Source organism: Salvelinus fontinalis, unplaced genomic scaffold, assembly GCF_029448725.1.
Source record: "Salvelinus fontinalis isolate EN_2023a unplaced genomic scaffold, ASM2944872v1 scaffold_0022, whole genome shotgun sequence".
NCBI lineage: Eukaryota > Metazoa > Chordata > Actinopteri > Salmoniformes > Salmonidae > Salvelinus > Salvelinus fontinalis.
In genome coordinates, this window is record NW_026600231.1 from 763827 (window position 1) to 779234 (window position 15408).

The 15408-nt window shown below is 43.1% G+C and overlaps 1 protein-coding gene across 2 annotated transcripts in view; it reads left to right on the plus strand.

Moving 5' to 3' along the window:
- The window catches only part of LOC129842185 (formin-2-like), a 448967-nt gene extending 435693 nt beyond the window's left edge, over positions 1–13274 (plus strand). For both annotated transcript variants that reach the window (XM_055910615.1, XM_055910616.1), the window contains 2 exons: positions 10384–10465; positions 10592–13274. In XM_055910615.1, coding sequence (XP_055766590.1) covers positions 10384–10465; positions 10592–10618 — 109 coding nt within the window. In that variant the 3' untranslated portion in view covers positions 10619–13274. The remainder of the gene's footprint in view (positions 1–10383; positions 10466–10591) is intronic.
- Positions 13275–15408: the final 2134 nt, after the last annotated feature.

Here is a 15408-nt window from a genome sequence, read left to right on the forward strand (position 1 = left end):
TAACAGACAGGAGGTATTGTTTTATATTAGTCAGTGGTCTAACAGGAGGTATTGTTTTATATTAGTCAGTGGTCTAACAGGAGGTATTGTTTTATATTAGTCAGGGGTCTAACAGACAGGAGGTATTGTTTTATATTAGTCAGGGGTCTAACAGGAGGTATTGTTTTATATTAGTCAGGGGTCTAACAGACAGGAGGTATTGTTTTATATTAGTCAGGGGTCTAACAGACAGGAGGTATTGTTTTATATTAGTCAGTGGTCTAACAGACAGGAGGTATTGTTTTATATTAGTCAGTGGTCTAACAGACAGGAGGTATTGTTTTATATTAGTCAGGGGTCTAACAGGAGGTATTGTTTTATATTAGTCAGTGGTCTAACAGACAGGAGGTATTGTTTTATATTAGTCAGTGGTCTATCAGACAGGAGGTATTGTTTTATATTAGTCAGTGGTCTAACAGACAGGAGGTATTGTTTTATATTAGTCAGGGGTCTAACAGACAGGAGGTATTGTTTTATATTAGTCAGGGGTCTAACAGGAGGTATTGTTTTATATTAGTCAGTGGTCTAACAGACAGGAGGTATTGTTTTATATTAGTCAGGGGTCTAACAGGAGGTATTGTTTTATATTAGTCAGGGGTCTAACAGACAGGAGGTATTGTTTTATATTAGTCAGTGGTCTATCAGACAGGAGGTATTGTTTTATATTAGTCAGGGGTCTAACAGGAGGTATTGTTTTATATTAGTCAGGGGTCTAACAGGAGGTATTGTTTTATATTAGTCAGTGGTCTAACAGGAGGTATTGTTTTATATTAGTCAGGGGTCTAACAGACAGGAGGTATTGTTTTATATTAGTCAGGGGTCTAACAGGAGGTATTGTTTTATATTAGTCAGGGGTCTAACAGACAGGAGGTATTGTTTTATATTAGTCAGGGGTCTAACAGACAGGAGGTATTGTTTTATATTAGTCAGTGGTCTAACAGACAGGAGGTATTGTTTTATATTAGTCAGTGGTCTAACAGACAGGAGGTATTGTTTTATATTAGTCAGGGGTCTAACAGGAGGTATTGTTTTATATTAGTCAGTGGTCTAACAGACAGGAGGTATTGTTTTATATTAGTCAGTGGTCTATCAGACAGGAGGTATTGTTTTATATTAGTCAGTGGTCTAACAGACAGGAGGTATTGTTTTATATTAGTCAGTGGTCTATCAGACAGGAGGTATTGTTTTATATTAGTCAGTGGTCTAACAGACAGGAGGTATTGTTTTATATTAGTCAGGGGTCTAACAGACAGGAGGTATTGTTTTATATTAGTCAGGGGTCTAACAGGAGGTATTGTTTTATATTAGTCAGTGGTCTAACAGACAGGAGGTATTGTTTTATATTAGTCAGTGGTCTAACAGACAGGAGGTATTGTTTTATATTAGTCAGGGGTCTAACAGGAGGTATTGTTTTATATTAGTCAGGGGTCTAACAGACAGGAGGTATTGTTTTATATTAGTCAGGGGTCTAACAGGAGGTATTGTTTTATATTAGTCAGGGGTCTAACAGACAGGAGGTATTGTTTTATATTAGTCAGGGGTCTAACAGACAGGAGGTATTGTTTTATATTAGTCAGTGGTCTAACAGACAGGAGGTATTGTTTTATATTAGTCAGTGGTCTAACAGACAGGAGGTATTGTTTTATATTAGTCAGGGGTCTAACAGGAGGTATTGTTTTATATTAGTCAGTGGTCTAACAGACAGGAGGTATTGTTTTATATTAGTCAGTGGTCTATCAGACAGGAGGTATTGTTTTATATTAGTCAGTGGTCTAACAGACAGGAGGTATTGTTTTATATTAGTCAGTGGTCTATCAGACAGGAGGTATTGTTTTATATTAGTCAGTGGTCTAACAGACAGGAGGTATTGTTTTATATTAGTCAGGGGTCTAACAGACAGGAGGTATTGTTTTATATTAGTCAGGGGTCTAACAGGAGGTATTGTTTTATATTAGTCAGTGGTCTAACAGACAGGAGGTATTGTTTTATATTAGTCAGTGGTCTAACAGACAGGAGGTATTGTTTTATATTAGTCAGGGGTCTAACAGGAGGTATTGTTTTATATTAGTCAGGGGTCTAACAGGAGGTATTGTTTTATATTAGTCAGTGGTCTAACAGACAGGAGGTATTGTTTTATATTAATCAGGGGTCTAACAGACAGGAGGTATTGTTTTATATTAGTCAAGGGTCTAACAGGAGGTATTGTTTTATATTAGTCAGCGGTCTGACACACAGGAGGTATTGTTTTATATTAGTCAGGGGTCTAACAGGAGGTATTGTTTTATATTAGTCAGTGGTCTAACAGGAGGTATTGTTTTATATTAGTCAGGGGTCTAACAGACAGGAGGTATTGTTTTATATTAGTCAGGGGTCTAACAGGAGGTATTGTTTTATATTAGTCAGGGGTCTAACAGACAGGAGGTATTGTTTTATATTAGTCAAGGGTCTAACAGGAGGTATTGTTTTATATTAGTCAAGGGTCTAACAGGAGGTATTGTTTTATATTAGTCAGCGGTCTAACAGACAGGAGGTATTGTTTTATATTAGTCAGGGGTCTAACAGGAGGTATTGTTTTATATTAGTCAGTGGTCTAACAGGAGGTATTGTTTTATATTAGTCAGGGGTCTAACAGGAGGTATTGTTTTATATTAGTCAGGGGTCTAACAGACAGGAGGTATTGTTTTATATTAGTCAGGGGTCTAACAGACAGGAGGTATTGTTTTATATTAGTCAGGGGTCTAACAGACAGGAGGTATTGTTTTATATTAGTCAGGGGTCTAACAGGAGGTATTGTTTTATATTAGTCAGGGGTCTAACAGACAGGAGGTATTGTTTTATATTAGTCAGGGGTCTAACAGGAGGTATTGTTTTATATTAGTCAGCGGTCTAACAGACAGGAGGTATTGTTTTATATTAGTCAGGGGTCTAACAGACAGGAGGTATTGTTTTATATTAGTCAGGGGTCTAACAGACAGGAGGTATTGTTTTATATTAGTCAGGGGTCTAACAAACAGGAGGTATTGTTTTATATTAGTCAGGGGTCTAACAGACAGGAGGTATTGTTTTATATTAGTCAAGGGTCTAACAGGAGGTATTGTTTTATATTAGTCAGCGGTCTAACAGACAGGAGGTATTGTTTTATATTAGTCAGGGGTCTAACAGGAGGTATTGTTTTATATTAGTCAGTGGTCTAACAGACAGGAGGTATTGTTGTATATTAGTCAGGGGTCTAACAGAAGGTATTGTTTTATATTAGTCAGGGGTCTAACAGGAGGTATTGTTTTATATTAGTCAGTGGTCTAACAGACAGGAGGTATTGTTTTATATTAGTCAGGGGTCTAACAGACAGGAGGTATTGTTTTATATTAGTCAGGGGTCTAACAGACAGGAGGTATTGTTTTATATTAGTCAGTGGTCTAACAGGAGGTATTGTTTTATATTAGTCAGTGGTCTAACAGAGACAGTATTGCCTTTGCAGGGGTCTTGGGGTGTGTCCTATTCTGTCCCATTAGTATTCCATCACTGTTACTCCCTTGGTCCCTTGGTTGAGCCGTGATGTCCCATAACGTGCCCCATATGTTTAATATCAGATTATATCTGTCTCATTAAAATCCATTCAAAAAGCAGTCACTGAACCACATCTCTGTATTCAACCCCAATATTAAAAAGACTACTAAGGATGCGTCCCAAATGGCACTCTATTTCCTATATAGTGCACTACTTTTGACCAAGTGTCCTTAGGGAGTAGGGTGCCGTTTGGGACCACAGCCTAGACTGGTCCGGTTAGCTTCCAAGTTGTTCGATGAGGTTTCCTGATAATACAGAGTGAACAAAGTAGAAATGACCCCCGGTCCCCCGAGCAGAGTTGAGGGGTACTGTTTGATACATTATACATTACAAACCCCCAGCCACTAAAGGACCAGGGATCACACACACAAACACACATGTTGCTTCTCGCTGTCTTGATCTGGTACGATAATGTATCGTTTCTCTGTCTGGAATGATGATGTATAGTGTCTCGCTGTCTTGATCTGGCACGATAATGTCTAGTTTCTCTCTCTCTCTCTGTCTGGATCTGGTACGATAATGTCTAGTTTCTCTCTCTGGATCTGGTACGATAATGTCTAGTTTCTCTGTCTGGATCTGGTACGATAATGTCTAGTTTCTCTCTCTGGATCTGGTACGATAATTTCTAGTTTCAGGTTACCCTGAATGCACAGAGAACGTCCCGGCACTGCTCAGCAGTACAAGAGGTGGTGTGTGTGTGTGTGTGTGTGTGACACCGCGGTGCCCTGTGAGAGACGGACAGATGTTTGTCTCATGGTTTCAGGGCATTAACCTGGACAGGAGGGAAGTGAATTGTTAAGAAAACAGCAGGAGTCGGTCACATCATCTTGTTCCCATTGGGTTGCAAGGTTTGTTCAGGCAAAATAACAGTCTGTTTTCCCACAAGTGCAGAGGGCACTTTTGACCCCTGTACTGCAGTCTAATAGGTAACACTTCTGACCCCTGTACTGCATTCTAATAGGTAACACTTCTGACCCCTGTACTGCAGTCTAATAGGTAACACTTCTGACCCCTGTAGTGCATTCTAATAGGTAACACTTCTGACCCCTATACTGCATTCTAATAGGTAACACTTCTGACCCCTGTAGTGCATTCTAATAGGTAACACTTCTGACCCCTGTAGTGCATTCTAATAGGTAACACTTCTGACCCCCTTTACTGCATTCTAATAGGTAACACTTCTGACCCCTATACTGCATTCTAATAGGTAACACTTCTGACCCCTATACTGCGTTCTAATAGGTAACACTTCTGACCCCTATACTGCGTTCTAATAGGTAACACTTTTGACCCCTGTAGTGCATTCTAATAGGTAACACTTCTGACCCCCTGTAGTGCATTCTAATAGGTAACACTTCTGACCCCCTGTAGTGCATTCTAATAGGTAACACTTTTGACCCCTGTAGTGCATTCTAATAGGTAACACTTCTGACCCCCTGTAGTGCATTCTAATAGGTAACACTTCTGACCCCCTGTAGTGCATTCTAATATGTAACACTTCTGACCCCCTATACTGCATTCTAATAGGTAACACTTCTGATCCCCTGTAGTGCATTCTAATAGGTAACACTTCTGACCCCCTGTAGTGCATTCTAATAGGTAACACTTCTGACCCCCTGTAGTGCATTCTAATAGGTAACACTTCTGACCCCCTGTAGTGCATTCTAATAGGTAACACTTCTGACCCCTGTACTGCAGTCTAATAGGTAACACTTCTGACCCCTATACTGCATTCTAATAGGTAACACTTCTGACCCCTGTACTGCATTCTAATAGGTAACACTTCTGACCCCTGTACTGCATTCTAATAGGTAACACTTCTGACCCCTATACTGCATTCTAATAGGTAACACTTCTGACCCCTATACTGCATTCTAATAGGTAACACTTCTGACCCCCTGTAGTGCATTCTAATAGGTAACACTTCTGACCCCTATACTGCATTCTAATAGGTAACACTTCTGACCCCTATACTGCGTTCTAATAGGTAACACTTCTGACCCCCTGTAGTGCATTCTAATAGGTAACACTTCTGACCCCTATACTGCATTCTAATAGGTAAACTTCTGGCCCCTGTACTGCATTCTAATAGGTAAACTTCTGACCCCTATACTGCGTTCTAATAGGTAACACTTCTGACCCCTATACTGCGTTCTAATAGGTAACACTTCTGACCCCCTGTAGTGCATTCTAATAGGTAACACTTCTGACCCCTATACTGCATTCTAATAGGTAACACTTCTGACCCCTATACTGCGTTCTAATAGGTAACACTTCTGACCCCTATACTGCGTTCTAATAGGTAACACTTCTGACCCCTGTAGTGCATTCTAATAGGTAACACTTCTGACCCCCTGTAGTGCATTCTAATAGGTAACACTTCTGACCCCTGTACTGCATTCTAATAGGTAACACTTCTGACCCCTGTACTGCATTCTAATAGGTAACACTTCTGACCCCTATACTGCATTCTAATAGGTAACACTTCTGACCCCTATACTGCATTCTAATAGGTAACACTTCTGGCCCCCTGTAGTGCATTCTAATAGGTAACACTTCTGACCCCTATACTGCATTCTAATAGGTAACACTTCTGACCCCCTGTAGTGCATTCTAATAGGTAACACTTCTGACCCCTGTACTGCATTCTAATAGGTAAACTTCTGGCCCCTGTACTGCATTCTAATAGGTAAACTTCTGACCCCTATACTGCGTTCTAATAGGTAACACTTCTGACCCCTATACTGCGTTCTAATAGGTAACACTTCTGACCCCTATACTGCATTCTAATAGGTAACACTTCTGACCCCTATACTGCATTCTAATAGGTAACACTTCTGACCCCCTGTAGTGCATTCTAATAGGTAACACTTCTGACCCCCTGTAGTGCATTCTAATAGGTAACACTTCTGACCCCTATACTGCATTCTAATAGGTAACACTTCTGACCCCTATACTGCATTACCCAGAACCCTCTCTGCATACATTGACTCATCGTGGCCGACTGTGAGACTCGTAAGGCCGCTGGGCCAGACGGAATACCAGGGGTCGTTTTTCAGAGCATGTGCAGACCAGCTGGAAAGTGTCTTCGCTTACATTTTCAACATCTCCTTGTTCCAGTCTGTAATCCCAACATGTTTCAAGCAGACCACCATTTTCCCTGTTCCGAACAACTCCAAGGCAACCTGCCTAAATGACTGTCGTCCTGTAGCTTCCTCATCTGTCACCGTGAAAGGCTTTGAAAGTCATGTCACACATCGACACCATTATCCCAGTCATGTAGTAAGCTTGTTTATCTGTAACTCTGTTGTTTTTCTTGGTCGTACTGCTTTGCTTTATTCTTGACCAGGTCGCAGTTGTAAATGAGAACTAGTTCTCAACTGAACTACCTGGTTAAATAAAATAAACAATAGTGTATCTCTGGCCCTCTCTGTGTGGCCTTATCTCATGTCCAATATATGAAATGATTAAATAAGATTTTCAGCGAAAAATGATTTTACCAAAGCTGTACGACATTATCCTAAATATAAACCATCAAGTTGGTGAATGACATCGGTGTTTTAACAAGAGGGTTCCAGCATGAAATATCTTGTTCTTTTCCAGACTTCTTTGACAACGTCGGTGTGTTTGTTGTGGTTGTGTTGGCGTCCGACTGGTGGCAGTCGGGACATGTTATAGTTGGACGAGTTCATTTAAGAACTTCATTAAGAAATCTAAATGTTCATTTACATCTTTTCATTAATTAGGCGCTTTTCTCTTGAACCATATTGGTCTATCTACTAGAAACTCATGGACAATATGGACACAGATTATTATTTGTTTTTAAAAGGAAAACGTTATGAAAACATTTGATGTTATTGAAATATAAATTAAGAAAGTTGCGATAAATTATCACATTTCCTTGTGGTAACTTTGGTAAACTACTGGTAGTTTTGCAACCCTATGCCTGGTACATAAAACCCCTGACCATCAGACCTGAGATACAGAAGGACATGTCTAGATTAGGAAGGTTTCTCCCAGGGGACAGAAGGACATGTCTAGATTAGGAAGGTTTCTCCCAGGGGACAGAAGGACATGTCTAGATTAGGAAGGTTTCTCCCAGGGGACAGAAGGACATGTCTAGATTAGGAAGGTTTCTCCCAGGGGACAGAAGGACATGTCTAGATTAGAAAGGTTTCTCCCAGGGGACAGAAGGACATGTCTAGATTAGGAAGGTTCCTCCCAGGGGACAGAAGGACATGTCTAGATTAGGAAGGTTTCTCCCAGGGGACAGAAGGACATGTCTAGATTAGGAAGGTTTCTCCCAGGGGACAGAAGGACATGTCTAGATTAGGAAGGTTTCTCCCAGGGGACAGAAGGACATGTCTAGATTAGGAAGGTTTCTCCCAGGGGACAGAAGGACATGTCTAGATTAGGAAGGTTTCTCCCAGGGGACAGAAGGACATGTCTAGATTAGGAAGGTTTCTCCCAGGGGACAGAAGGACATGTCTAGATTAGGAAGGTTACTCCCAGGGGACAGAAGGACATGTCTAGATTAGGAAGGTTTCTCCCAGGGGACAGAAGGACATGTCTAGATTAGGAAGGTTTCTCCCAGGGGACAGAAGGACATGTCTAGATTAGGAAGGTTTCTCCCAGGGGACAGAAGGACATGTCTAGATTAGGAAGGTTTCTCCCAGGGGACAGAAGGACATGTCTAGATTAGGAAGGTTTCTCCCGGGGGACAGAAGGACATGTCTAGATTAGGAAGGTTTCTCCCGGGGGACAGAAGGACATGTCTAGATTAGGAAGGTTTCTCCCAGGGGACAGAAGGACATGTCTAGATTAGGAAGGTTTCTCCCAGGGGACAGAAGGACATGTCTAGATTAGGAAGGTTACTCCCAGGGGACAGAAGGACATGTCTAGATTAGGAAGGTTACTCCCAGGGGACAGAAGGACATGTCTAGATTAGGAAGGTTTCTCCCAGGGGACAGAAGGACATGTCTAGATTAGGAAGGTTTCTCCCAGGGGACAGAAGGACATGTCTAGATTAGGAAGGTTTCTCCCAGGGGACAGAAGGACATGTCTAGATTAGGAAGGTTTCTCCCAGGGGACAGAAGGACATGTCTAGATTAGGAAGGTTTCTCCCAGGGGACAGAAGGACATGTCTAGATTAGGAAGGTTTCTCCCAGGGGACAGAAGGACATGTCTAGATTAGGAAGGTTTCTCCCAGGGGACAGAAGGACATGTCTAGATTAGGAAGGTTTCTCCCAGGGGACAGAAGGACATGTCTAGATTAGGAAGGTTTCTCCCAGGGGACAGAAGGACATGTCTAGATTAGGAAGGTTTCTCCCAGGGGACAGAAGGACATGTCTAGATTAGGAAGGTTTCTCCCAGGGGACAGAAGGACATGTCTAAGTATATGAATATTCGCCCTACTTACTCAGCAATGCCCCACATCTGTTTCAGAGTTTATATTATTACATTGTTCTGCCTCTTGGATTATATTCTGGATATATCAGATCAGTTATCTTTTATCACCGTGTATACGTAAACACCGACACACACTCACTTCCCTGATCACTACTGTCCTCTGGTGTGTCATCCAGTCCTCATAAAGCATGTGTCAACATGAGTCTCATTACAACCACACCTGTCCATTTATGGTCCTGGAGACACTGGTTCTGTGGATGTTTTGGAGGTCAAGGAAATTAGACATGAATTTCACAGCATTCCTCCTCTCCCCTCCCACCTCCCCTCCTCTCTCCTTCCCCTCCCCATTCACGTCCCCCTTCCCCTCCCCTCCTCTCCCCTCCCCTCCTCTCTCCTTCCCCTCCCCTCCTCTCTCCTTCCCCTCCCCCTCACCTCCTCTCCTTTAGTGGGAGAAGGTGTCAGTGTTGGCTGGTAAATAAGTCTGTTCTGGTGGCAGGATAGTCATCCTCTCTCCTTCCCCTTCTCCTCTCTCCTTCCCTTCCTCCTCTCTCCTTCCGCCCCTCCTCTCTCCTTCCGCCCCTCCTCTCTCCTTCCGCCCCTCCTCTCTCCTTCCGCCCCTCCTCTCTCCTAATCCCTCTCTCCTTCCCCTCCTCTCTCCTAATCCCTCTCTCCTTCCCCTCTCCTCCCTCCCCTTCCTCTCCTCTAGTGGGAGAAGGTGTCAGAGTGTTATCTGGTAAATAAGTCTGTTTGGGTGGCAGGATGGTGATCCACCTCCAGTACTTAGTGAAGGGTAGCGTGGGGCTTGTGGACAGGTGCTGGGTAGAGAGGGTGTCAGGCTGTCAGAGTTAAGAACTTCCGACCACAGAGATTTAACATCTGGCTACAATTAAAATCTGTCAAGAAGAGGATACTCTTTCTCTCATTCTCTCCTTACCGCTGCTGCTCGCTCGCTCTCTCTCACTGCTCTTTCTGCTGCCTCTCTCCTTACTGCCGCTCGCTCTCTCTCCTCTCTCTCTCTCTTACTGCTGCCTCTCCTTCCTGCCGCTCGCTCTCTCTCCTCTCTCTCTCTCTTACTGCTGCCTCTCCTTCCTGCCGCTCGCTCTCTCTCCTCTCTCTCTCTTACTGCTGCCTCTCCTTCCTGCCGCTCGCTCTCTCTCCTCTCTCTCTCTCTTACTGCTGCCTCTCCTTCCTGCCGCTCGCTCTCTCTCCTCTCTCTCTCTCTTACTGCTGCCTCTCCTTCCTGCCGCTCGCTCTCTCTCCTCTCTCTCTCTCTTACTGCTGCCTCTCCTTCCTGCCGCTCGCTCTCTCTCCTCTCTCTCTCTCATGTGACGTTTGACTGCAGTGTGTCGTTGTGTTTCTGCGATACAGACTGAAGAAGGCAGAGGAGTGCTTCAGACAAGCCAAGGAGAAGGCGACCTACAGTGTCAAACCCAAGCATGCCTCGGGAATCGTAAGTGATCAACCCCACAATATAATTGGCCACTTTATATACGATGACGTTGATGTGATTCTAACTCACTGTTATAACCTGAAGAAAGCTTTTCTGACAATCTAACTTATTGCTTTTTTTTCCCAGAAAGCCAAGCTGGGCATGAAGATTTAAGATTGGTGGTCGTCTATTTTACTGTGGAGCGAGAGAGACGAGGAACAACCGAGTTGGACTGCATGTACTACTACCGATGAATCACTTAGGCTTTAGAACGAGAACCAAATGACACACTATTCCCTATGTAGGGCACTACTTTAGACCAGGGTCCATAGGTCCCATAGGGCTCTAGTCTAAAGTAGTGCACTACATAAGGGAATAGGGTGCCATGTGGGACATAAGATACTACTTTTATTTTTGACTCCAAGCAGCTGTCAGTCTGTCCGTCTCCCGTCCTCCCGCCTGCTCTATGGGACCCGGCTCTGCAGGATTCTGTTATTAGCTCGTCAGACACACACACATCAACATCCAATCAGAAAGAAGAGGGAAACACCATGGGGTCAGCGGATGTCATTATACCAGAACTATATTTATAGGATGTCTTCCACAGGGACATACTAAAGGATACCTACTGTAGAGATACCTGGGTCCATCTTCTCCACAGTCCTACCCCCTACTGTAGAGATACCTGGAGCCATCTTCTCCACAGTCCTACCCCCTACTGTAGAGATACCTGGAGCCACCTTCTCCACAGTCCTACCCCCTACTGTAGAGATACCTGGGTCCATCTTCTCCACAGTCCTACCCCCTACTGTAGAGGTACCTGGGTCCATCTTCTCCACAGTCCTACCCCCTACTGTAGAGGTACCTGGGTCCATCTTCTCCACAGTCCTACCCCCTACTGTAGAGGTACCTGGGTCCATCTTCTCCACAGTCCTACCCCCTACTGTACAGATACCTGGGTCCATCTTCTCCACAGTCCTACCCCCTACTGTAGAGGTACCTGGAGCCACCTTCTCCACAGTCCTACCCCCTACTGTAGAGGTACCTGGGTCCATCTTCTCCACAGTCCTACCCCCTACTGTAGAGATACCTGGAGCCATCTTCTCCACAGTCCTACCCCCTACTGTTGAGGTACCTGGGTCCATCTTCTCCACAGTCCTACCCCCTACTGTAGAGATACCTGGGTCCATCTTCTCCACAGTCCTACCCCCTACTGTAGAGATACCTGGAGCCACCTTCTCCACAGTCCTACCCCCTACTGTAGAGGTACCTGGAGCCATCGTCTCCACAGTCCTACCCCCTACTGTAGAGGTACCTGGGTCCATCTTCTCCACAGTCCTACCCCCTACTGTAGAGGTACCTGGGTCCATCTTCTCCACAGTCCTACCCCCTACTGTAGAGATACCTGGAGCCATCGTCTCCACAGTCCTACCCCCTACAGTACAGTACTGACCTGAAATGCCAAACATGTTGCCTATTCAAGCTTTACTGTGTACCCATGACGAGATGTGTGTTTTCCAAAGCAATATAAATGTGTACTAGGCTGAAACAGTGATTGTATATTAAAACACAACCTCATTGGACTGTGAGAGAGAGAGGAGACGTGTGAAGAGGAACACAGCAGAAGGAAAACGAACACAGCCGTTGTCCAGGAGTCATCCCAAATGGCACCCTATTCCCTATATAGTGCACTACTGTTGATCAGGGCCCATGCACCCTAATCCCTATATAGTACACTACTGTTGAACAGGGCCCATGCGCCCTATTCCCTATATAGTACACTACTGTTGAACAGGGCCCATGCACCCTATTCCCTATAAAGTACACTACTGTTGAACAGGGCCCATGCACCCTATTCCCTATATAGTACACTACTGTTGAACAGGGCCCATGCACCCTATTCCCTATATAGTACACTACTGTTGAACAGGGCCCATGCACCCTATTCCCTATATAGTACACTACTGTTGAACAGGGCCCATGCACCCTATTCCCTATATAGTACACTACTGTTGAACAGGGCCCATGCACCCTATTCCCTACATAGTACACTACTGTTGAACAGGGCCCATGCACCCTATTCCCTATTTAGTACCTTACTTTGGATTAGGGCCCATAGTAGTGGTCTATATAGGGAGCCGTTTGACATACAGCCACGATGTCCAACGTTGAGCTCAACTTAGATTGTGTCCGGCAGAGAAGAGCTCTCTGTCTCCTTCCTGACCAGTAGAGAGGTTCACCCTCATCTGATCCCTGTTCACTCGGTCTAGAAGACCAGCTGTAGAATAGACTTCTGGCATGTTTTACTCACTTCACAAAAAACACATCACTTCAAAGACATATTTTCTACTCTTATCGAGGAGAAAATAAAAGACAATTCTGGTGTAAAACCTGTAAATGTATAACTTATTCCCTTTTCACTTATCTGAAGTGATGCCGTGTGTGTTCGGTAAGAAGACTATTCTAATGTGAGGACAGAGAGGGTTATGGGAAATGTAGTGTGTTGGTTTGATAAAGATTTAATGTAAAGACAGTGAACAGTCCTAAAGGAATGTTCATTTACATTGAAAAAGTGCATTCAAATAATTGACTCGATTACTAAAAAATAATATATTTAAAATGCTTTTATCAGTGTAAAGTAGTATTGTATTCTTTATGTAACATATTTTTGTAAAGATTTTATTTTCTGTCCCCCAGCATGTTAAATCATCATCCTGGAGTTGCTGGATAAGGTTTATTATTGTAAAATGTTGTTAGTATCTCACTGGATCTCTGCTTGTTTCTGGGAGCAGCAATGTCATTTATCTACAATAAAAATGAATAAATTCAGCTGTTTTTTGTGGTTTGCAGGTTGATTCTCTCTTGAAGGCGTTATAATCAGAAACGTGTCCTGAAGAGATACGTAATACGAGGCGTTATAATCAGAAACGTGTCCTGAAGAGATACGTACGTAATACGAGGCGTTATAATCAGAAACGTGTCCTGAAGAGATACGTACGTAATACGAGGCATTATAATCAGAAACGTGTCCTGAAGAGATACGTACGTAATACGAGGCGTTATAATCAGAAACGTGTCCTGAAGAGATACGTACGTAATACGAGGCGTTATAATCAGAAACGTGTCCTGAAGAGATACGTACGTAATACAAGGTGTTATAATCAGAAACGTGTCCTGAGAGATACGTACGTAATACGAGGCGTTATAATCAGAAACGTGTCCTGAAGAGATACGTACGTAATACGAGGCGTTATAATCAGAAACGTGTCCTGAAGAGATACGTAATACGAGGTGTTATAATCAGAAACGTGTCCTGAAGAGATACGTACGTAATACGAGGCGTTATAATCAGAAACGTGTCCTGAAGAGATACGTACGTAATATGAGGCGTTATAATCAGAAACGTGTCCTGAAGAGATACGTACGTAATACGAGGCGTTATAATCAGAAACGTGTCCTGAAGAGATACGTACGTAATACGAGGCGTTATAATCAGAAACGTGTCCTGAAGAGATACGTACGTAATACGAGGCGTTATAATCAGAAACGTGTCCTGAAGAGATACGTACGTAATACGAGGCGTTATAATCAGAAACGTGTCCTGAAGAGATACGTAATATGAGGTGTTTAAAACAGAAACCTGTCCTGAAGAGATACGTAATACGAGGCGTTATAATCAGAAACGCGTCCTGAAGAGATACGTACGTAATACGAGGGGTTATAATCAGAAACGTGTCCTGAAGAGATACGTACGTAATACGAGGCGTTATACTCAGAAACGTGTCCTGAAGAGATACGTACGTAATATGAGGCGTTATAATCAGAAACGTGTCCTGAAGAGATACGTACGTAATACGAGGCGTTATAATCAGAAAAGTATCCTGAAGAGATACGTAATACGAGGCGGTATAATCAGAAACGTGTCGTTATAATCAGAAACGTGTCCTGAAGAGATACGTACGTAATATGAGGCGTTATAATCAGAAACGTGTCCTGAAGAGATACGTACGTAATACGAGGCGTTATAATCAGAAACGTGTCCTGAAGAGATACGTACGTAATATGAGGCGTTATAATCAGAAACGTGTCCTGAAGAGATACGTACGTAATACGAGGCGTTATAATCAGAAACGTGTTCTGAAGAGATACGTACGTAATATGAGGCGTTATAATCAGAAACGTGTCCTGAAGAGATACGTAATACGAGGCGTTATAATCAGAAACGTGTCATTATAATCAGAAACGTGTCCTGAAGAGACACGTACGTAATACGAGGCTTATAATCAGAAACGTGTTCTGAAGAGATACGTAATACGAGGCGTTTTAATCAGAAACGTGTCCTGAAGAGATACGTACGTAATACGAGGCTTATAATCAGAAACGTATCCTGAAGAGATACGTACGTAATATGAGGGGTTATAATCAGAAACGTGTCCTGAAGAGATACATACGTAATACGAGGCGTTATAATCAGAAACGTGTCCTGAAGAGATACGTACGTAATACGAGGCGTTATAATCAGAAACGTGTCCTGAAGAGATACGTACGTAATACGAGGCGTTATAATCGGAAACGTGTCCTGAAGAGATACGTAAGTAATACGAGGCGTTATAATCGGAAACGTGTCCTGAAGAGATACGTACGTAATACGAGGCGTTATAATCAGAAACGTGTCCTGAAGAGATACGTACGTAATACGAGGCGTTATAATCAGAAACGTGTCCTGAAGAGATACGTAATACGAGGCTTATAATCAGAAACGTGTTCTGAAGAGATACGTACGTAATACGAGGCGTTATAATCAGAAACGTGTCCTGAAGAGATACGTAATACGAGGCGTTATAATCAGAAACGTGTCGTTATAATCAGAAACGTGTCCTGAAGAGATACGTACGTAATACGAGGCGTTATAATCAGAAACGTGTCCTGAAGAGATACGTACGTAATACGAGGCGTTATAATCA